Source organism: Oncorhynchus mykiss, chromosome 2 (assembly GCF_057628025.1).
Source record: "Oncorhynchus mykiss isolate SJ-2025 chromosome 2, ASM5762802v1, whole genome shotgun sequence".
In the NCBI taxonomy this organism is placed as follows: Eukaryota; Metazoa; Chordata; class Actinopteri; order Salmoniformes; family Salmonidae; genus Oncorhynchus; species Oncorhynchus mykiss.
The window spans coordinates 87,242,264-87,267,173 of record NC_143023.1 but is presented as its reverse complement, the minus strand read 5'-3'; the positions used below and the strand labels follow the sequence as shown (position 1 = coordinate 87,267,173).

At 42.4% G+C, this 24,910-nt stretch overlaps 2 protein-coding genes across 2 annotated transcripts; one reads left to right on the top strand and one right to left on the bottom strand.

The window, feature by feature from the left end:
* Nucleotides 1-296: 296 nt before the first annotated feature.
* On the bottom strand, nt 297-16,820 carry ovch2 (ovochymase 2). The gene is made up of 19 exons (XM_090215563.1): nt 16,801-16,820; nt 16,455-16,535; nt 16,171-16,343; nt 14,316-14,411; nt 13,931-14,082; nt 13,406-13,838; nt 13,092-13,182; nt 8,604-8,743; nt 7,703-7,843; nt 6,724-6,854; nt 6,269-6,362; nt 5,901-6,032; nt 5,625-5,681; nt 4,067-4,250; nt 3,768-3,822; nt 3,313-3,505; nt 2,803-2,945; nt 2,310-2,472; nt 297-2,062 (listed from the first exon to the last, which is right to left on the bottom strand). Exons 1-19 carry the CDS (start codon nt 16,818-16,820, stop codon nt 1,944-1,946), a joined length of 2,598 nt encoding a protein of 865 aa, XP_090071689.1. The 3' UTR covers nt 297-1,943.
* Nucleotides 16,821-21,104: 4,284 nt separating this feature from the next.
* Nucleotides 21,105-23,547, top strand: LOC149985289 (B-cell receptor CD22-like). The gene is made up of 2 exons (XM_090215559.1): nt 21,105-21,233; nt 21,700-23,547. Exons 1-2 carry the CDS (start codon nt 21,179-21,181, stop codon nt 23,463-23,465), a joined length of 1,821 nt encoding a protein of 606 aa, XP_090071685.1. The 5' UTR covers nt 21,105-21,178; the 3' UTR covers nt 23,466-23,547.
* Nucleotides 23,548-24,910: the final 1,363 nt, after the last annotated feature.

The window sequence follows — 24,910 nt, the reverse complement described above, 5'->3', positions numbered from 1 at the left end:
TTCGTATATATTTTTGTTCAGTGTATTTATGAGAAAAAAAAATTCAATGTTTAGAAGTTGAAGCATTGGTCAGACAACTGTTGAACAGGCACAGGCTCTGACTAGATTTCTTCATCTTTGTTTATAGTTTTAGAAGATGACTTTTGGCCCAATAAAACTATCCCTCTGTGGGTTGATTTCATTGAATCCAACAGACAATGACCTTGTTCCTACCAGCAGGTGGCGCCACATTATAGGGAGAAGACTGAAGTTTTAATTTCCTCCTGAGGACCTGCATGCCAGCTGTATCCAGTCCAGTACGTTTGTTTTTGGTACATTGATAGAGTTTGTGTACTTTCAGCAATCAACACTTCCTGTAACCTTTAGTAATATAGTAACATCTAGACATGGTCTCTACATGAACCTGAATGTAAGGCGGAAGCACTTTACGTCTGTGGTGGAGATCAGAGGGGTATACTGCAAGGTATGATCCATTAGTTTGATAAGTAACCAGAAATAACTATTGATTTTATGGTTAATAAAAAAAAAGCTAAACATTGATATTAAATCAATTCGACGATGCCCATTTCAATATTATCTTTCTACAAAATATAAAAAGTTATATCAGAATGTTTAGGCAAGTTAGCTGGCTAACTCCTTGATCCTGCGTTGTAGGTTACCCCTCAGGTTTTATCTGTCTCAGGGTTTCAAACCAATGACCTTTCAGGTACTGGACCAATGCTCTTAACTGCTAGGCTACATGCCACCCCTAGGTGACTTTGGAGGTTTTCTTTCAGTCGACTTCAGCATCATAGCCTTGAAAACAACTTCTGTTGAGCTGTAACCAAAGATGATTTCGTTACAGGGGTGACAAACAAAGGGAGCCAGGCCCTGGAGTCAGACCTTTGCACCAAGGCTACCTAGAGGAAGGGGAGTTAATGGAGGGCTGACGGACCAATAGGGGAGAGGAACTCACTATGACGGAGCCATGACAAAGCACAGCTGAGTGAACCAGATGAAGAGGTGAATGATCCAAAATCACTTCAGTGTCAGATCACTCAGGGGTTGAGCACCGGTTTAGCACTGGAAAAGGTTTGTGTGTGTGTGTGTGGGTGAATGTGTGCACACTGCCTAATTAATTAAAATATCTCCAGGCATGTTGATGATGCTATAATGTAATATTATCACTCCAGTGTCAGATAACTCAGTGGTTGAACACTGGTTTACAAATAAAATATTTGTGTGTGTGTGTGTGTGTGTGTGTGTGTGTCATTCTAGTAAGGTGTGTACCATGCTGTGCTTCATCATGGCATTATCATTGTTTGACCAATAGAGGGCAATGTAATACAATGCATCAAACCTTATTGAAACCAATTTCTCCCAATTTAAAGGCAAATTTGCCATTCAACCTAATAAGTAGTCTGAGGCTAAGGTCCGCAATTAAACATACTGTATGGGAATGATCGCTGGTGGAACAGGAAGGAACTGTATGTGTCAAGTATTTATTTAGAAATACGTGGGTGGCATAAATTCTTTGGGACGAGACATGTCTTCTTCCTCCTAAGGAAAACATAATTTGTGTAACTGTTTCTCTTAGCATAATTAATGTGATTTGAAAAACTGCTTGTGTTTGTGTGTGTACTGCGTGCGTGCGTGCGTGCGTGCGTGCGTGCGTGCGTGCGACAGACAGACAGACAGACAGTATGACAGACAGTATGACAGACAGTATGACAGACAGTAATGACAGACAGTATGACAGACAGTATGACAATTCAATTGTTCCATAGCCCTTCCCAAAAATCCATGGAATTTGAGCTGATTGGATGTTCCCTTTTTCAAATCATGTCTCTGTCAGAACCGCTGTGTCTGCTTAATTTCTGAGCGGTATATGCAAGCCACAAAAAGCAGCTTGACTCCGTAAGAATACCACATGGTCCTCCAGCCTCAAGCTAGGTGGGTCAAGGCTAATAGGATTCTCCAGATGACTCCGCTCCATAGTTATTATCATCATGATCTATGCTGAAGGCCAGCTCCTCCTGCTGCTTCTGGTATGGCAGGGTTCTAGAGGAGTCAGCTGAATCTTCTGTGGACAGAAAGCCGGAGACACAGAGAAACACACTTAAGAAAATACATAATATGTTACTCTTCAGTAAACTGTAGGAATGTGAAAAGAAATTAATGATTCACACTTTACTTGAGTTAACCCCACAGATATTGTTGCGTTTTTGAGTGTTTCCCATCTCAGGACAATATAAGGCATGAAAAATTGCTTTCAAGACAGTAGAGATTGTGAAGTAGCACCACAGATCCACATGATAAACCTCCCTCACCGTGGAGTTGTTCGTGGATCCAGTCTGTTATCATGGGGACTGAGGTGTAGACTCCTGGCCTCTGGAACTTCCCACAGCCTTCCTTTCGGCTGCTCACTCCCAAGACAAAGTAACCAGAGTCCTTTCTCTGACACACCAGTGCTCCCCCAGAATCACCTGGACCCTGAAGGAAGACTGTTTGAAGTTAATGTCTCTGACAAATGAAACTCCTCGCAATGAGATTATACTTTACCCTCTACTGTATCATGGTTTGGGTGACTGTATTCTATCATCTTGGACTGGTACTGAGTACTTCAAAGTTTAAGAAAAGGCCCTCGTAACGTGCTCTCTGATATGGTTATAAACCATAGTCCCAAACATTGCCACGAGAGGGGGATGTATGATTACACAAATCCTTTGAGTCCACTGTTGTTATACTGTAATAGCCACCACCCATCCATCCCGATGTGTTCCAGTGTTTACAGTGGTGCTATGAACCCTGTGTGTTCCTCACCGTGCACGTGTCCTGTCCACGATGCTGTGGCGGCCCAGCACACAGCATTCTAGCGGTCAGTCTACCAGTGTTATAACGCTCACAGTCAGCATGACTCACAAGTGGCACCTCTAGCGGCTCAACAGTGCTGTTCCATGGTCCACCTAACAGTCAACATACACCACGGTCTCTGTGTTAGGCTACACTCAGAAAACTACAAACACATTCTGTTAACACACATGCTACACCCACCCATACACACAAGTACGCACAATCACTGAAAGACTGACACACACAAAAAACACACAATCACTGAAAGACTGACACACACACATTTTGAATGAGGTAATGTCATGTTTGTACATAGACATAATCCCTGTGCCCACATAAACAAACCTTTTACAATGACACTCATCGTGATACAGTGATCTTTTTGCTTTGTCATCATGGTGTCTTGTTGTGGGTCAAACATAGTTAGGGCTGCAAAATTCTGTTTGCCCTAAACACAGTATGGCATGATACTGTACATACCTGTCTGACTCTCCCACGATGAAAGCATGCAGACCTGGGATTGTGGGACTTCCGGTCCCGAGCAGGGCAGACAGACGGACAAGGCATGCTCAGTGATGAGCAGCGGGGAGTCAAGCTGTAGCAGGGCCACATCATAGTCCTGGGAGGAGGGGTCATACTGAGGGTGCAGCACAAGCCTCCTCACACCACGCCTCTATAGAACCCATATAGACAATAACACAGAGACATTGAGGCGAGGCGAGGCGAGGCCAGACGAGACCAGACGAGACCAGACGAGACCAGACGAGACCAGACGAGACCAGACAGAGTGAGAGACAGAGTGAGAGACAGAGTGAGAGACAGAGTGAGAGACAGAGTGAGAGACAGAGTGAGAGACAGAGTGAGAGACAGAGTGAGAGACAGAGTGAGAGACAGAGTGAGAGATGGGTAGACTGCCTGAGGATGCTTCATCCTACCTGGTTCTTCGGGCCTCCCGTCTCCACCAACAGTGACCTTAATGATTGGTCCTCCCTGTGTTAGTTAGAAAAGAAACAAATAAAAAAATAGAGGCTGGTGTTATTATATTCTGTTTTTATGAATAACATCTTAATCTATGGAAAAGTATAGTATAGTTTCAAACTGTTCAAAAACACCATTTATTTTTCACTAAATGTATATTTATTACTATAGGATATGAGTGTGTATGTGCACTGTTATTATTATTTTTATTACAATTTTAATTGATGAAAAAGTATAGGATATATGTGACACTCACAGGCCTAGAAGGCAGTGTGCAGCAGTGAGGACCCAGGCAGGCTGGATGATGGCCCCATAGCAGATGTTGTTAGTGTCCTTGCTGAGCCGAACGTCCCAGGGCCAGGCGTGTCGCGACTCCCCCGCTCCTTCCAGAGACTCACTGGAGGTCGAGGCAGCACGGACATGAGGCATTCCACACGAGTCTGAGAGGTCGAACACGCACACACACACACACACACACACACACACACACACACACACACACACACACACAGTTACACTCCACTTTGTATTTATTTGAACAGTAAAGTTAAAACTTTAATTTGACTCTCTACTCTAGCATTTTGGATTTGAGGCGACAGTACATAATGCCCCCTTTTTTTTGAGGGTATTTTCATACATATCTGTTTTACTGTTTAGAAATTAAAGCACTTTATGTACTGTATCTACAGATGTCCCCCCACTTAAAGGTGTCACTTATAGTGTATTAGAAGTCAGAGTAGTTGACTTCAATACAAAACCTAGGAGGCTCATGGTCTTACCCCCTTCCATAGACTTACACAGTAATTCTGAAGACTTCCGGAGGACGTCCTTCAACCTATCAGAGCTTTTGCAGCATGTTCTCCACCCAATCAAAGGTTTAGAGAATGAATATAGTCCTGAAAGCATAAGCTACAGCTAGCTAGCACTGCAGTGCATAAAATGTGCTGAGTAGTTGACACAAAGAAAGAGAAAGGAAATAGTTGTACAAATTAATTTCTTAAAAAATTAAGGAGAAGCAGCAGAGAGAGAGAGTTGGCTATATTTAATTTTCTTATTTTTCACTTTCACTTACTTCTGCAGCTAGCTAATTTAGCCCACTCAAACAATCGGCTCAAACAGAGAGGAATGCTATTTATGTTAGCTAGCTGGCTGAGGCTATCCAACACTGGAACTCTTCCAAGTCAAGGTAATTTATATAATGAATTGCCACCGGTGCGCCGGTGTAACAGCTAAACCGCTTGCTGTACGCTGTAATGCACGATTGTAGCGGGTTCACTAGTGTATTAGTTCCATTAGCTATGTTGACTATGCCGTGTCTTACGCAAACGTCTAGCAACGCAAAGGTTGCAAGTTTGATTCTCATCATAGACAATTTTAGCTAATTAGAAACTTTTCAACTACAGGACTTACTAATTTTCTATCTACTTTACAGCTACTTAGCAAGTTAGCTAACTGTAACCCTTTTAACTAACCCTTCCCTTAACCTTAACCCTTTAACCTAACTCCTAAACTTAACCCTAACGCTAACTCCTAGCCTAGCTAACATTAGCCAGCTAGCTAGAATTTATAACATATAATACCTTTCGCAAAATCATATCATCTAGTACGTTTTGCAACTTCGCAACATGTTGTACCTTCCCAATCTTAAACGGCACTGCCCGCCACTGCTTAAAGTTAATAAACAAACGTTTAGTGTTAATTCTATATACCAAGGATCATTTAGCTATTTGATTTAGAATATAAGGGACACCTTTAGGTATGAAAAAAAAAAGGTGCAGAAGGAAAGCCTGGTCTAAGGACAACGCATAACCAACCTGGCAGTGAGTGTTGAAAGTGAACAGTGTCATCCTCTGACTCCCCATCCAGCAGGTCTGAGTAAAGAGTCAGATTGTCTGTGATCAACTAGCATGACAGAACAGCCACATGTATATAAAGTATTGAAGGATTTATCCTATCATGCAACAGTTATGAAATGTAAAATATTGTTAACGCATGATCTGTTATGGAAAGTTTCATGATAACCTGACCTGTGGGCTTCTTATGGTGAGTAATATGAATGTGTGGTTTATGTCTGTCGGTGTCACACTCACCGATCTTACTGATGAATGACACGGTGGCGTGGAAGCCTCGGTAGGTGACTGTGCTATCAGAGGTGAACTGGAGGACCATCACGTTGTCATAGCTCAGAACGGGGGGAGGCACATTCCTACCACACAGCACCGCTTACACAAGGACACAAACATTACCCTACTTGAAATGTGTGTGTGTGTGTGTGTGTGTGTGTGTGTGTGTGTGTGTGTGTGTGTGTGTGTGTATGCGAAAGAGATATCTATTTCAGCTTGAGTTGAGTTTTGTTCATTTATATTTCAGCATCTATTACAATTATTAATGTGCCATACAAGTCAAATCCATTTGGATAGGTTTGTTGGACTATTGATCTTAGGGCCAGATTCTGTACCTATCTCCTCTTTTGTATACACATCTCCAAGAACAATCAGCGAGTCATACTCGCAGTCATCCGATTGCTCCAGTTCAAAGTCATCAAAGTCAAGCTGCAAGACAAAGGACAATCAAATAAGATGTAAAAAATGAAAAAATGAAGGAAACAGCATCCTTCACTCATCTTAATTTCAACAAAAAATTCAACAAAAAATATATATATTTTACCTTTATTTAACTAGGCAAGTCATTTTAAGAACAAATTCTTATTTCCAATGACGGCCTAGGAACAGTGGGTTAACTGCCTTGTTCAGGGGCAGATTTGTACCTTGTCAGCTCGGGGATTCGATCTTGCAACCTTTCGGTTACCAGTCCAATGCTCTAATCACTAAGTTACCTGCCACCCTAGGACAGGACAGTACACAAACTATTACAACCCTTACTGCATAAGTAGTACAGGTCAACATGTGTCACCTTGACAACGTGACCCTTGGGGGCGTAGATGACCCAGTGGCAGACAGAGTTGTTGCTGTAGGATTGTGGGTAGTTGAGACTGTGTACGGCCCTCTGATCCTGGACCAGAGCCACGGTGCCACATCCCGACGCTGCACAAACACAAAGGACACATTATCAGCCACAAGCCCTGCCCTCTCTGTGGTTCCATACTCACACTGTCACACACTTAACCCTTGACAATACATGTGCATCAGTGCAACACAAACACTGTCCGCCAGGCATCTTGGCTCCTATCTCTGACCCACGTGGTGCTGTAGTTACAGTGCAGGAGTGTGTGTTTTCATCACAGAACCTCTGCACCTCATTACCAGGTCATGGCACTGCCTTGTGCCTTCCTGGCTCCTATGTAACTATGGGAGAGTCAGCCCCATGAGCATGAATGTGTGTGTGTTTTTGTGTGCGTGATAGCACGTGTGTGTGCATGAGTGTGTGTGTGGGCGTGCGTGCGTGCGAGTGAAAGTGCATATGCCTGTGTGTGTCTGACTAGCAGCAGTTGGAGGGTGTGAGGCTCACAGGGTGGAGGGCTGTACTGGGATTGAAAGAGAGAGTAGGGAGCCTCTATCATTTGTCAGGAACTCAGAGCAACTAGACACATACTGTCAGCAGGCAGGGTGATGAAACATCAGACCCAGCACACAGCTCTGCCCTGAAGGCCCCTGCCAAACAATGTATTCTATCATCAAGTCACAAATGCAATACACAGCTATTTGTAGTACAGACAGAGAACATGAGAATTATTTAACAAAAAACAAATGCTGTGAGGATCCATCCGTTAGTGTCAGACTATGTCTTTATAATCGCAATGCACACACAGTAATGATGACATACTACTCCCTGAACTGGTTTAACCTGAGTTCTGAGTTGTTCTATTCCTGAGCTAGGAGGGGGTTAGGCTTGGTGAGCCAAGGAAGCGTGGGTTGACGTAACGGTTACTCACCAGGCACAGAATTTCCCTCGACACCTCGGAATCTAACAACAAATCCGCTTCCTGTTCCACTGACATCAGACACAAATTGGAGAGAAGCACTGTGGGAGTTGATGAGCACTGGGGGCGGCGGGGCGCTGCCACAGAACCTCCCTAAGAGACAGCCAATGGGAGATCAAAGTCAAACCCCCCCATCAACTGGTGGGAAGGAGAAAACTAGGGAGACATACAGTACCAGTCAAAGGTTTGGACACACCTACTCAATCAAGGGTTTTCTTTATTATTTGCTATTTTCTACATTGTAAAATAATAGTGAAGACATCATAACTATGAAATAACACATATAGAATCATGAAATAACCAAAAAAGTATTAAACAAATGAAAATATATTCTATATTTGAGATTCTTCAAGGTAGCCACCCTTTGCCTTGATGACACACCTCCAGGCTTTGTAAGGGCTATTTGACCAAGAAGGAGAGTGATGGAGTGCTGCATCAGACGACCTGGTGACCTCCACAATCACCTGACCTAAAAACCAATTGAGATCGTTTGGGATAAGTTAGACCGCAGAGTGATGGAAAAGCAGCCAACAAGTGCTCAGCATATATGGGAGCTCCTTCAAGATTGTTGGGAAAGTATTCCAGGTGAAGCTGGTTGAGAGAATGCCAAGAGTGTGCAAAGCTGTAATCAAGGCAAAGGGTTGCTACTTTGAAGAATCTCAAATCTAAAATATATTTTGATTTGTTTAACACTTCTTTGGTTACTACATGATTCCATATGTGTTATTTGATCTTTTTTATGTCTTCACTATTATTCTACAATGTAGAAAATAGTAAAAATAAAGAAAAACCCTTGAATGAGTAGGTGTGTCCAAACTTTTTACTGGTATTGTACAGCAGCCTTATGTCTCACCAATAGGCCTCCCTGAGTCTGCACCCACAGATACCGTGAGTTGGTCACTGTGACAGAGGGTGTCATTCTCCATGTCGAATTCCAAGAATTCCAGCAGAATACTCCTCCCTATAGGAACGCTGATGGACCAGGAACATATCCTACGAGAGAGAGAGAAAGATGTTTACTGTAATGTAATTTAAGCTTTCAACCGATATAAAATATTTGTAGGTACATAAATGTTTAAAATCCATAATTGTTATGATTATTTATTTGAATTGCGTGCTCTCCGGACTCATCAGAAGTTGTCCCACTAGCGGGACGCTTAGCCTTAATGGCCTGCATCAAAGTCAGATTAGGATATAAAGTTGAAGTACTAAATTTACATACACTTAGATTGGCGTCATTAAAACTCATTTTTCAACCACTCCACCAATGTCTTTTCAACTACTCCACAAACTATAGTTTTGGCAAGTCGGTTAGGACATCTACTTTGTGCATGACACAAGTCATTTTTCCAACAATTTTTTACAGACAGATTATTTCACTTATAATTCACTGTATCACAATTCCAGTGGGTCAGAAGTTTACATACACTAAATTGACTGTGCCATTAAACAGCTTGGAAAATTCCAGAGAATTATGCAATGGCTTTAGAAGCTTCCGATAGTCTAATTGACATAATTTGAGTCAATTGGAGGTGTACCTGTGGAGGTGTACCTCAGTGCCTCGTTGCTTGACATCATGGGAAAATCAAAAGAAATCAGCCAAGACCCCAGAAAAAAAATTGTAGCCCTCCACAAATGAATGTTCATCCTTGGGAGCAATTTCAAAAGGCCTGAAGGTATCACGTTCATCTGTACAAACAATAGTACGCAAGTATAAACACCATGGAACCACGCAGGCGTTATACCGCTCAGGAAGGAGACACGTTCTGTCTCCTAGAGATTAACGTACTTTGGTGCAAAAAGTGCAAATCAATCCCAGAACAACAGCAAAGGACCTTGTGAAGATGCTGGAGAAAACAGGTACAAAAGTATCTATATCCACAGTAAAAACGAGAACTATATCGAAATAACCTGAAAGGCCGCTCAGCAAGGAAGAAGCCACTGCTCAAAACGCAATAAGAAGACAGACTACGGTTTGCAACAGCACATGGCGTCAAAGATTGTACTTTTTGGAGAAATGTCCTCTGGTCTGATGAAACAATAATAGTTATGTTTGGCCCTAATGACCATTGTTATGTTTGGAGGAAAAATGGGGAGGCTTGCAAGCCGAAGAACACCATCCCAACCGTGAAGCACAGGGGTGGCAGCATCATGTTGTGGGGGTGCTTTGGTGAGGGAGGGACTGGTGAACTTCACAAAATAGATGGCATCATGAGGGAGGAAAATGATGTGGATATATTGAAGCAACATCAGTCAGGAAGTTAAAGCTTGGTTGCAAATCGGTCTTCCAAATGGACATTAACCCCAAGCATACTTCCAAAGTTGTGGCAAAATGGCTTAAGGACAACAAAGTCAAGGTATTGGAGTGGCCATCACAAAGCCCTGACCTCAATCCCATAGAGAATTTGTGGGCAGAACTGAAAAAGTGTGTCCGAGCAAGAAGGCCTACAAACCTGACTCAGTTACACCAGCTCTGTCAGGAGGAATGGGCCGAGATTCACCCAACTTATTGTGGGAAGCTTGTGGAAGACTACCCAAAATGTTTGACCCAAGTTAAACAATGCAAAGGCAATGCTACCAAATACTAATTGAGTGTATGTAAACTTCTGACCCACTGGGAATGTGATGAAAGAAATAAAAGCTGAAAAAAATAGTTCTCTTTACTATTATTCTGGCATTTCACATTCTTAAAATAAAGTGGTGATCCTAACTGACCTAAAACAGGGAATTTTTACTCAGATTACATTTCAGGAATTGTGAAAAACTGAGTTTAAATATATTTGGCTAAGGTGTATGTAAACTTCCGAATTCAACTGTAAGCCAAGGACTAGATAAAGTGTATTTTTACTACTACTTTTGCTACTACTTTCACCACTTTTATTCTTGAAAGCTTTGGATGCTTACTACACTGTGGATCCTTAAAGATCTGGGAGGGGCTAAGGCTTAAGAGGGTGGGAACGATGCTGAATGGGTGTAGACAAAGAAGGGCTCTTCAGTAAATGTACCAAAATATTCACGGGCCATTTTCTTAAAAGTGGGGTTATAAGTTTATCAACTTTCAAAGCAGAATTACTTCCCCATTGTTCCTCAACTGCAGTGTATGATATAACATGTTATAGCTCTGAGTCAATTCTTTAATCTAATGTAAAAAACGCCATTTCGAAAATTGGTCTACTCGCGAAATTGTCTGTGGCGTCCGAACGGTTTGGCCTACAAACTATTTTTAGCCCCCTATGGAAGGATGAGACTCATGAACACAATGGTTTTGTTAGTTTTTCTCTATGTCCCCCTGAAGTTGGTTTATCCAATCTGTCAACTTCTGTCTGTAGCATCAGAACAGTTTGGGCTACATGTGACCCCTCTGATGTACAACAAGCACATGTCAGTTATTTTGCTAAGATGCCCCCAGGCCTCAGAAGACTCGTCTGAAGGTCCCCCGGTACCAGTCCAGAAAATGAATGGAAGTATATATGTAGAAAGTTTAGTTCCCGAAAATAAGGGGTTAAATACATGTAAAAAACAAAAACAAAAATGTTGATCTTTCTTATATCTCTCAGATATAGGGTAGACACTTCGGAACAAAATTCCTTTAGATCTATTTTTGTTGTTCCATGTAGTGAATCTGTTATTTAATGCGTTCGTATGGGCTAATGGCAGTAACATGCTGACCACACCGCTCGCGTCGTGTGCGCGAGCGTTGCATAATAAATATACAAATACATGTTATTCAATCATTGCACCCACACTGCTCGCGCGCACCAACGAGCGTCTGCATTGCCAGGCGCTAAAATAGAAGTCAGTTCTATTTGTGATACTGAACACCGTGCAAGTTCTGCCTCTCCCATCTCCTCATTGGTTTATAGAAACATATACCCATGTGCCATCTCCTCATTGGTGATTGAAAGATGAACTGAGGTCAGTCGGTCAGTTATGGTAATACACCTTATTATTAAAGTTATATGCCAATTGCCATATAAAGTCCAAAGAAGAAAAGGCCTGGAAGGAGGAGAGATGACTAGAAACGATTCGGTTGACTGTTTAATGCATGGATTAATTGATGGAGTAGAGGACCTTGTGTATTTCAGGTAAAATAACAACTCAACGTTTATATCCCAGGACAAATTAGCTAGCAACAGCAAGCTCGCTAAATAGGACACATTAGCTAGCAACTGCAAGCTAGCTAGCTAAATTACCATAAATGTTTAATGCTTTTCGACCTGTCCCCAAATTAATATAATTGGTACAGAGATTGTTTTGATATTTCAACATGCGTATCGTGATTGTGTTTGGTGTGGGGGGACAAAATCAATTTGTGCACGATTGAGGACGCGGATGCACCTCTGTTTTGGGCATGGAGTAAGGCCAAATACCTTTTCATCAAATAATTTTGTATTAAATGTGTTGATACTTCAAGGGAATGCCTTGGTTTAGACAGGGCTTAGACTCTTATGGATTAAAGTTCTCTGAACAATTGGAGAACATGACTTTAAACAGAACCACGAGGAAACCTGAAGAAATTTGGTTGTTGGAGTACTGAAATTCCCGCAGAAGAACGTTGTTTCTTAAAGTTCTCAGAACTATTTGAGAACATTCCCAATGTCAAACCATTCTGAGAACTTTCCTAAAACATTACAAAAAAACGACATTAAATGTAACCATGTTTGAACTTTTAGGAAGCATTCTGTTAATGTAATTAAAGGGATACTTCAGGATAATGGCAATGATGCCCTTTATCTACTTCCCCAAAGTCAGATGAATTTTAAGTCTCTGTGTCCAGTATGAAGGAAGTTAGAGGTAGATTTGCAAGCCAATGCTAACTAGCATTGCTAGCAGATAACCATACACTTCCAGTCATTGTGCTAACACTAGTTAGCAATTGCATTACACTAGTGGTAGTTAGCAACTTCCTTCAATCTGCACGCAGAGACATAAAAATGGTATCCACAAGTTCCTGACTCTAGGGAAGTAGATTAAGGGCCTCATTGCCAAAATCCTGAAGTATCCCTTTAAATAGCAGGACAATTATGTTTTTTGTCAAGTTCATAAAAATGTGCTGAGAATGTTCCAAAGAAACTATGCTTCAACATTTCCAGAAAGTTGTGGGAAGGTTGTCTGCTAAATAACCATAACCACTCCCCCTCTCACCAAGCTCTAAGAAACATATGGTGGTTAGAATGTTCTGTGCCAGCCGGGGAGTGGTGAGGGCAAATTGGTCTGAAAATAAATAGTCCTAAAAGCATACTTAATTCAAGGGCATTCAATGAGCGCATTCAGTTCAGCACAGCTCTCCCTCACTCCCCGTCTGCAACGGGCCTGTGCACTGTCACTGGATTACACCCACTCATTGTTGTTGTAGAGATGGCCTGAGAGGCTTGGGTTTCTGATGAGACCCTCACTACCGCTCACAAGCCCATCCCTCACACTGCACAGTCCTGCAGCACAGTACACACACACACACACACACCATCAAATACACTGTCCAAAGAGTGCGATAACATCATACAGTAAAAGGTTAATTGTACAAATTGCATAAATGAGCTATTGTGTTAAAATGTAAGTAGCCATTTAGATGACAAAGAGAACATGGTCGCAGTTCCAAACATGCAAGTAAATGCATTGTGGAATTGATATACAAGAAGAAGAAATACAACTTACTTGAGTTGGGCCTTTGGTTTGGGTTAGCATCTGCTGTTGAAGCAAACACAACAACAAAATCATTTGTTAGACCATCTGTTATACAATCTGTTATACATATCCAAACTTGATTAAAAAGTGTTAGATAACCTTCTCTGAGTTTCATCTTGATCCAGGGCAGGAGCATCTTGACGTCAGTGAATACCCCCGGGGATCCTCTCTTGGCCGACGACTTGGCCTTGTTGTTGATCCAGCTACGGCCACAACCTTTCCCCCAGGAGGTGACCCCCACCACGACCCAGTGGCCGTCCTCCCTGGGGCAGATCAGAGGACCCCCAGAGTCCCCCTGGAGATGGGAGAACACAACATTATCTGATAAGGGACCTCTCAAAGGAATGATGAGAAGTCTATGGATAGATATAACCCCATTTGTCCAGAGATCCTCCACCAGAAACTGGACAGAGATCACTGAATCATAATAACACTGTGTTATAGATTTTAACATGCAAAGTCAGACAGCACTGTGATGTAGTCTATCTACTGTACCTGGCAGGCGTCCTTTCCTCCTCTCTCTGGTCCAGCACACAGCACAGTGAGGGCCTGCTGTGTGGGTCTCAGGGTCTGGAGAACATATTTGCACTTAGCTGGCTCCACCAACTCCAGCTGCACCTCTCTTAGAATGGCAGGTAGAAGACCGCCTGAATGTGAATACAGTGGGTTTCCATTAGCCTGATCCCAGATCTGTTTGTGCTGTCTTGCCAATTCCTTATGGTCAAACCATGGTCATAAGACAGCACAAACAGATATGGGATCAGGCTAGGTCTCCATCATCAAAATATCAAACATATACAAGTGAAGAGTAAAGTATCCATGTTGATGTGTTAGTTTGAAGTTAATGTCAACCTGAAGGTAAAGTTAATCTGGGCCTTACGTTCTTTGGTCCGTCCCCATCCACTCACAAGGCAGCTGGTTCTGGGTGGGAAGTTCTCACTGGGCAGAGGCAGGCATATGGGCTGAACACAGGGACCTGCAGAGGATGTAAGCACAGATATTTTAGAAAATATTTCCTACAGTGACAAGAATAATGTCTGGCCAAACTCTGTCAATGACGTAGACATCATAATGTCCATAAAGGGTTATACAGTGGGGCAAAAAAAGTATTTAGTCAGCCACCAATTGTGCAAGTTCTCCCACTTAAAAGGATGAGAGAGGCCTGTAATTTTCATCATAGGTACACTTCAACTATGACAGACAAAATGAGAAGAAAAAAAATCCAGAAAATCACATTGTAAGATTTTTAATGAATTTATTAGCAAATTATGGTGGAAAATAAGTATTTGGTCACCTACAAACAAGCAAGAATTCTGGCTCTCACAGGCCTTCTTTAAGAGGCTCCTCTGTCCTCCACTCGTTACCTGTATTAATGGCACCTGTTTGAACTGGTTATCAGTATAAAAGACACCTGTCCACAACCTCAAACAGTCACACTCCAAACTCCACTATGGCCAAGACCAAAGAGCTGTCAAAGGACACCAGAAACAAAATTGTAGACCTGCACCAGGCTGGGAAGACTGAATCTGCAATAGGTAAGCAGCTTGGTTTGAAGAAATCAACTGTGGGAGCAATTATTAGGAAATGGAAGACATACAAGACCACTGATAATCTCCCTCAATCTGGAGCTCCATGCAAGATCTCACCCCGTGGGGTCAAAATGATCACAAGAACGGTGAGCAAAAATCCCAGAACCACACGGGGGGACCTAGTGAATGACCTGCAGTAACAAAGCCTACCATCAGTAACACACTACGCCGCCAGGGACTCAAATCCTGCAGTGCCAGAGGTGTCCCCCTGCTTAAGCCAGTACATGTCCAGGCCCGTCTGAAGTTTGCTAGAGAGCATTTGGATGATCCAGAAGAAGATTGGGAGAATGTCATATGGTCAGATGAAACCAAAATATAACTTTTTGGTAAAAACTCAACTCGTGTTTGGAGGACAAAGGATGCTGAGTTGCATCCAAAGAACACCATACCTACTGTGAAGCATGGGGGTGGAAACATCATGCTTTGGGGCTGTTTTTCTGCAAAGGGACCAGGACGACTGATCCGTGTAAAGGAAAGAATTAATGGGGCCATGTATCGTGAGATTTTGAGTGAAAACCTCCTTCCATCAGCAAGGGCATTGAAGATGAAACGTGGCTGGGTCTTTCAGCATGACAATGATCCCAAACACACCGCCCGGGCAACGAAGGAGTGGCTTCATAAGAAGCATTTCAAGGTCCTGGAGTGGCCTAGCCAGTCTCCAGATCTCAACCCCATAGAAAATCTTTGGAGGGTTGAAAGTCTGTGTTTCCCAGCAACAGCCCCAAAACATCACTGCTCTAGAGGAGATCTGCATGGAGGAATGGGCCAAAATACCAGCAACAGTGTGTGAAAACCTTGTGAAGACTTACAGAAAACGTTTGACCTCTGTCATTGCCAACAAAGGGTATATAACAAAGTATTGAGATAAACTTTTGTATTGACCAAATACTTATTTTCCACCATAATTTGCAAATAAATTCATTAAAAATCCTACAATGTGATTTTCTGGATTTTTTTTCTCATTTTGTCTGTCATAGTTGAAGTGTACCTATGATGAAAATGATAAGCCTCTCTCATCTTTTTAAGTGGGAGAACTTGCACAATTGGTGGCTGACTAAATACTTTTTTGCCCCACTGTATCTACATTACATTACGGCCGTAAAAACAAACTCAACCGCCCGTCACTATAACGGAGAGAAAACCTGCCCAATCGGATCTGTCCATTGATTTCCAGCAGAGCTATGTCATAGCTCATAGGAGAGGCGTGCTGGTACTTTTCGTGAATTTTGATGGTGTTCACAGTGAAGGTCTGTTCTTCTTCATCAGGAACCCTTTGGTCGTACTCCCCAATCACAACACTAACGTTCCTCAGAAAGTTTCTATGGAAGAAAAAAGGAGGAGACATTAGGGCATGTTGTTTTGCACCAAATGGACGAAGTCGGACTGAAACGGGGAGGGACTACCTGAACTTGAGATGGGATGGAACTTACGTAGAGACGACGGAGAAGCAGTGGGCAGCAGTCAGGATCCAGCGCTCCGTCAGGATAGCCCCTCCACAGAAATGAAAACCCCTGGACCTCAGTGAAACCTTAAAATCATCCCAAATTCCATGTCATTTGATTTCTTTAAGCCTGTATTTGCGTGGCCTGTGTGGTCCAGCGGTTACAGCCGCTGGACCAGAGCATGGGTTCGATTCTAGCCCTCTGACTCACCCTCCCCTATCTTTTATATTGATCTCTTCAATAAAGCTAGAAAAACCACCTGTATTTGTGTTATCCTCATTGCCATATTTCTCAAAAGGGGGTGTCACATGTACAGTAAAAGGAAATCACTTACCAACCAGGGGTGGGATCCATATCTTGCCTCCAACCCTCCAACGATTCTCAAAGAGCGGTCAATGAGGTTCCTGATCTGTGGAAGACCGCACTTTGGACCTGTAGTTGGAAAAAAAGCTAGGGCTTGTTCAACAAAATACACTACATGACCAAAAGTATGTGAACACCTGCTCGTCGAACATCTCATTCCAAAATCATGGGCATTAATATGGAGCTGGTCCACCCTTTGCTGCTATAACAGCCTCCACTCATCTAGGAAGGCTTTCCACTAGATGTTGGAACATTGCTGCGGTGACTTGCTTCCATTCAGCCAAAAGTTAGGCACTGATGTTGGGTGATTAGGCCTGGCTCGCAGTCGGCATTCCAATTCATCCCAAAGGTGTTCGATGGGGTTGAGGTCAGGGCTCTGTGCAGGCCAGTCAAGTTCTTCTACACCGATCTCGACAAAGCAATTCTGTATGGACCTTGCTTTGTGCACGGGGGCATTGTCATGCTGAAACAGGAAAGGGCCTTCCCGAAAACTTTTGCCACAAATGTCATTGTATGCTGTAGGATTAAGATTTCCATTCACTGGAACTAAGGGGCCTAGCCCGAACCATGAAAAACATCCCCAGACCATTATTCCTTCTCCACCAAACTTTACAGTTGGCACTATGCATTGGGGCAGGTAGCGTTCTCCTGGCATCCGCCAAACCCAGATCTGACAGATGGTGAAGATTGACAGATTGTGAAGCGTGATTCATCACTCCAGAGAACACGTTTCCACTGCTCCAGACTCAAATGGCGGCGAGCTTTCCACCCCTCCAGTTGATGCTTGGCATTGCAAATGGTGATCTTAGGCTTCTGTGCGGCTGACCAGCAATGCAAACCCATTTCATGAAGCTCCCGATGAACAGTTATTGTGCTGATGTTGCTTTCAGAGGCCGTTTGGAACTCGGTAGTAAGTGTTGCAACCGAGGACAGACGATTTTTACATGCAACGTGCTTCAGCACTCGCTGGTCCTGTTCTGTGAGCTTGTGTGGCCTACCACTTCGCGGCTGAGCCGTTGTTACTCCTAGACGTTTCCACTTCACAGTAACAGCACTTACAGTTGACCGGGTCAGCTCTAGCAGGGCATAAATTTGTTGGCATCCTATGACGGTGCCATGTTAATGGTCACTGAGCACTTCATTAAGGCCATTTTACTGCCAATGTTTGTCTATGGAGATTGAATGGCTATGTGCTGGATTTTATACACCTGTCAACAACGGGTGTGTCTGAAATAGCCCAATCCATTAATTTGAAGGGGTCTCTACATACGTTTGTATATATAGTGTACAATTGGTCATTCAAATTTACACAATTCAATCAATGCATCTTTCAATCTGTGTACCCTGCTAACCTATTACTGGTATACATTTGATAACTTACCAGAGAGATCATCTAAAATTCCAGTGTTGATACAGTAACACAGACAGAGTAGAACCCCAGTGGTCTTCACCCGTGAACCTCCCATTCTGACTCCTGACTGGGGTCTTGCTGGCTAAGACAAGTGGGTTTATATGGTGGGGGTTTAACTATGTGGGTAGGGTTACTTGTTAACCAGACTGCAGGCGTCTGTAAAGAACAGAGCTCGGCTAGAGTCATAGTGAGGAAGACAGGAGAGTAACACGTTAGACTCGCATACTGCCTCAGGCAACAGTGCTCAGGGTGACTCCCCCTCAGAACATGACAACAACTATCTCTGGTGAACCGTCATTTGTGGTGGGAGACCAACACAGCCAGACATTTTCTTTTTTACAACGGAGCACGCATTGAAACTGATCCATGGTATTGTAATCTGATAGTTTCCAACTATTCTGTCAGTGTCTTAAACCTAGGGCAGGATCAGTATAATATAGGCAGTGGCACCACGCTGTCTATGACAAAACAACCCCATAAAACCAACCAAAGAGGAGGGCCAAGACATCCATAAACCACCCTGGACAATGTGGAGAATCCTCAGAGATCCAAACTGTTAAAGGAACCGCAGACATGAGAGGAGTGGCTTAAGGAATAGACAGAAAGAGAACAACGTAAATAGATCTCAAAAATGAATTCAAAGATATTAAAGCATTTGATTACTACTACAGTGCTGTTTGGGTGGTTAATCAGATTTGTCCCACCATTCTTGATTTCTTGTCCTTTTTCTTTTTTTCCTTATATTTGAATTGTTTGACATTTTACTGCATTGTTAGGAGCTAGTAACATAAGCATTTCGCTGCACCCGCTATAACACCTGCCAAACTGTGTACGTGACCAAATTTGATTTGATTTAAAAGCTGATTTTCATCTTATCAATCACTGGCCATGGAAACAGTTAGGGGAACAGGGTCACATTCAGTAGGCAGACTTTATCGAACATTGCAGACAGAAATGTAAGGAATAAGGCTGACGTTATTTTATTCTACATGTCAGAGAGGCATGTTGTTCTACATAACATATTTCTATTTGTACATTGTTGTGCCTTGCTGAATGCGCTCCAGGCTAGGTTACTGCTGCCTGGGTATTCAGCTGACGTACTGTGTGCGGTACAGAGAAGCTGGGCTATCAACAAAGACATCTTCTCATGACGGTCAACTTGACCTTTAAAGCTGAGTTTATGAGACATGGCACAGGAAATGGGAACAATTCATTTGACTTCTTGAACTCTTCTGTCTTTTTGGATGAATGAGAAATGAATCTTCTATGATGCTGAGGGGATAGAGAGGTCTTATGGTGGATCTTATGAGAATCTAGAAGCTCTTAAGTTTGCTCACTGCCCTTTCAGCCACAAAATTTCAAGCATACCAAAACTAAGAACACATGGGACTTGCTTGGCCGGCAGGGATCTGGTACAGTTGAGGAAACATGGCATCAAAACAATACATTTCAAATCAGCATGATTTTCTGTTGATTTTCAGCATGTGTGTTCTGTTGAACACACATCAAGACTGACACATTATTCCACAAACATAGTTAAATCTGATGTGATGTAAATTGGGGTTTACTTACCAGGAGCATTGGAGTAGTCTGGTTGATAGTCAGGACACAAGTGAACATCAGTGACAACAACATCAGTCAGCTGTTGACTGTCATAGGACAAGCAACCTTTGGGAATGTGACAGAATGTCCTGTCCTTTATACAGACGATATTCATACAAACCCGATCTGAACAGCACAAGTGTATCTGCTCTGAACTAATATTGTAACATACTGTAGGCTACCCCTAGAAAGCACAACAGGGAAATCTATGCTGAAAGTGTGTGAGTGTGTATGTGTGTGTGTGAGAGTGTATGCACGCACAAACACACTCTTTCAGCATAGATTTCCGAAACATTTCCATGTTGTTCATTCTAGGAAACATGCAGGAGTAGCCTACAGTATGTTACAATACTAGTTCAAAGCAGATGCAAATGATGAGGGCATCCCACTGTGCCCCTGAGTCTGACTCCCACTGGATCTGACTCCCACTGGTTCTGACTCCCACTGGGCACACTCAGTAGTGGCTCAGCCCTCAGCACAGACAACAGTTGCCAGGCTGCAGCTGCAGGTTGTTCCAGCACAGGATTTCCCATCTACCTGATGTGCATATTGATTCAGATAAATAAATTAATAACATGGATTAATTAAACAGTCATTACACTTCTTATCTCAAAATTGTCACAAATCTCACAATTGACTTGATGGAAACTAGCCTGACAGTTGACTTGATGGCAACTAGCCTGGTGTTTCTCATTAAAGAATGAGTTTTAAAGTTTTATTATAATTCTGCGTGTGGCAGAAGATTGCTGAGAAGTTCCACAACAAAATCAGTCTGGTAAGGTGAAAGTGTATATTTTAGGGCGATTTCAACAAGGACATTTTCAGACTTCGCATCCTGTGTAAGTGTGCTCCACATATGAAGAAACACAGCCATATGCAATGTTCACACGTTGTTAAGCCCTTTAGTGACATATTACAAGTTGCTATGCAGGAAATGGCATAAATAGGCAGGAAATAAGCTCTGCATTACCTGTAGCCCCCTTAACCGCAGCTCACTAGCTTACTGACTGGACGTCGCTCCCAACGCTGTAAGTACAGTATACTTTCTGGTATTTATTTTGTAAATGATTTGTTTCTAGTCATCCTTCTGGGCATGGGAATACTACTCTGTACTTTTTCAAATAAGTGAATTTGTGTTGCTGGAACATAGGCCTACAGTAGAAATAAAGATATGGACTGTGGTTTCACATATTTAGTTTATATTGATTTCTGTATTAAAAAAATAAGACCATAGTGATGGTTCTCCCGTTAATTTACGTGTCAGGTTATTCAACACTTATAAAGTGTGTTTTATTGTCTATTTTGATTTCATTTCTCTGATTGCAGAATGTGAAACATGGCCGTGACAAAAGCAGGAAGTGTGTTCATGGCTTTTCTCTTCTCTGTGGGAGGTATGATAAATAATAGCACAATATTTCTCCTTTTTATCAGTATTGTTGTGTGACCTACAGACAAATATCATAAAACAATCAGAATAAGATGCGTCTAAATGTTCTTCTAGTGTGCCCAGTGTCACCTACATCGTCCTTCACTATTCTCTGAGTAATGTTCATCTGTTGTTTCCAACCACACACACCACAGAAAATAGTAGTGTCAACATCACATTGGAAGAATTAGGATGTTGTTGTGCTTATAGCATGTGCGTAGGGGTACTGTATACTACAAAGCAGGTTCAATGAGCAAGGCAGCTAACTTTGATAAACAACCAGAAATAACAATGGATTTTCTGGTTCATTAATAAGAAAGCTAAACTTAGATATGTGTTTTTGGTTGAGTCAATTAGACCATGCCTATTTCTTAAAAATACATCTTAAAAATAGAAGAAAATAGGCCTTATGATGTGTGATTGTATTGCAGTGAAACTGGCCCACAATGGATGGAGTGTGTTTTACACTCGGAAGCAAATCTGTATCTTGAAAGGTTCATCGGTGGACCTAACCTGCTTTTACACATATCCCAGTGGATATTTAGTCACCTCAACATTCTGGTTTAGTGCCAAACAAAGTGATAGGTGGAGAGAAAATTCAATCCCAGAGGACCTAACAGAAGACCCAGGGTATTCAGGTCGTGTGAAGTACCCTGGAACAGAAAGTGGTCACTCCACTCTGAGAATCACAGACCTGAGAGAGGAAGACTCAGCTGAGTATCGCTTCTCGTTTCATAAACAGACTTCAGGGTTGGATTATAGCTTACCGGGAACAGCTCTTTCCATCACAGGCCTGCAGGTGAAGGTGACAGGAAGTCAGAAACTGACACTGACCTGCAGCACCACCTGCCCTCTGAGTGACAACCCCACCTATATGTGGTACATGAATGGACAATATCTACAAGAAGATATCTTTCCCTGGTACCGATACTTAGTCAGCAGTAAATATGCAGGCAGCTACTCCTGTGCTGTAAAAGGCCATGAGAATCTCCACTCTCCTGCAGTGTGTGTTCACGGTCACAACTGTCAGAGTGTTACTACTGTCAATAGAAATATGTGTGCCTTAAAGGGGACATCAGTGGACATTTCCTGCACTTACACATATCCCAACAACCCCCAGATCAGTAAAGCATTCTGGTCTAATAAATGGGGTACTAGAGGAGAGCCTGAAGATCTGAGCCAGGACCCAAAGTATGTGGGACGTGTGGAGTACCGTATTCCTGGAAATAAGGAGAATGACTGTACCCTGAGATTCACAGGTCTGAGAATGAGTGACTCAGCTGAGTACAGATTCAGGCTCAGAACCATTTTAGGAGGGAAGTTTGCTGGAACTCCTGTATTGCTGACTGTCACAGATGTCCTATTGGAGTTGGATCCCACATCTGTGTCAGAGGGGGAGAGTGCCATACTGAGATGTAGAACCAAATGTACACTGGGTCCAAACACAGCCTTTATTTGGTATAAGAATGGACAGCCTATACCAAACAACTATCCTTACTCCAACAGACTGTACCAAAACCCAGTCAGCAATGACGATGCAGGCAGCTACTCCTGTGCTGTAGATGGCCATGATGATCTCCACTCTCCGGAAGTGACTCTCAGAGTCAGATACAAACCAAAGAGCACCTCAGCTTCAGTCAGTCCCTCTGGTAAGATAGTGGAGGGCAGTTCAGTGACTCTGACATGCAACAGTGATGCCAACCCACCAGTGCAGAATTACACCTGGTTGAAGAGAAACGTAACTTCACCAAAAGCTTCAGGGCCGAGTTATACTATCACTAAAATCAGCTCAGAAGACAATGGAGAATACTACTGTGAGGCACGGAACATTTTAGGGGGAGAGAATTCCAGTCTCATTCCTATTTATATTCCTGTTGCTTTTCTTTGGGCTCCTGTAGTGGGGGTAGGGGTGGGAGCTGTTTTGGCTGCTGGAGCACTTGTCTTCACCTACTGCATGCTGAAGAGAAGATTCAGAGGAAGTGATCATTCCATAACGGACACACACAGTGTCCATGTCCACCCTGACCCTAACAGTGACACGTACACAGCTCTGATCAACATCAAGTCCCCTGAAAATGACAAACAGGAAGGTGTAACACACACAGACCTCCAGAGAGAGGATCAAATCCCAGTATATGAAAACATCCCATTGTATGAGACCATCCTGAGAGTAGAACCACCACAGAGCCTGGACTGAAGGCATTTGGCAGAGACCCATGGTATCAAAGCAAACCTAGACCTCACATACGCTCTTGCTATTACTGTACATTATATTGATTTCTTTGGGATGAGGTTATTGAGCTTTAATTTATTATTCAAATTATTAAAAGGTGTAAGTGAAATGATGTATTAATAATGGACAACTGTCCCAAGATTATGCTTCTGTACTTTCCCTAAAGGATTTCCTTTTATATTGTTAGGAGAGTTATTTATTTGGCTGCTATCAGAGATAAATGTACCTTCCTGAAAAAATATGGAAAATATAAAGTATCATACTATTTATACTTATTTTATTCTCAAAGGATTTGTGATAACTGTAGTTGAGTGTAAGTTACATGTTGTTGTAAATAAGGCCATGTTTTTAAATGAATAAAGTGAGTGAGTGTGTGTGCGTGCATTCTGCTTGCTTGCTTCAAAGTATGAAAGCATCCCACTGTGCAACTGTCTTAAGTCCCTGAGCCTGTTTACCCTGCCGAGGGGTCTTACTGGGCAGGCTCAGTAGTGACTCAGCCCTCAGCACGGACCACGGTTCCCAGGCTGCAGCTGCCAGCTGTTCCAGCACAGGCTTTCCCATCTATCTGATATGCATCTTGATTCAGAGAAATAAAATAACATGGATTCATGCAAAACGGTCATTACACTGTTAGGGAATCAATCTCACAATTGTCACAAATCTCCCATCTGACTTGGTGGCAACGAGCCTGGTGTTTCTCATTAAAGAGTTGAAAGGAGCATTTTGACCATCATGGGTTTTGAGAATGGATGGCCAGTGATTAACTGAAATCATTTTACAGTAGGGATCCATTAATTATTAATTATTTAATGAATTCATTAATTATTACATTTTTGTCTAGAAATCAACACCACTACATTCATTTCAGCATTTTCTCAGTTAAGCCAAGAGATTTAGAGCATATTGGCATTTATTGGGATGACTCATGTACTGGAGGCACAGCCACAAAGTCATACAATCTGCTTTTAAACCTAACCTTAACCACACTGCTAACTTTATGCATAAACCTAACATTAAATTAAGACAAAAGGCCTCCGGGACAACATTCCTCCCAGTCAACATCAACCTGCAGGGTATTATGACTCATGAATTATTTAGGAGAGGTTGACATTATTATTTTACTTACTTTATACAGTTCACTGTCAAGGCCAAATGCAGTTCAAAACAGTAGGGGTCGTCTCCACAAAAAATACAACAGTTTAGTTGACGCTGACTACGTTAGGAAAGGCTAAATGGTCAATCATACAACACTACATTTTCTGATACCATGATCACACTGAAAAATAGGCAATTTGCCTCAAGAAATAGAATTGAAGTTCAAACACAATATTGCTTTTAAACATATCCCCTGGTAACAAATTCTATGAACACATAAGACCTTGGAAGCCTTATTGCTCTAGGGCAAGTAT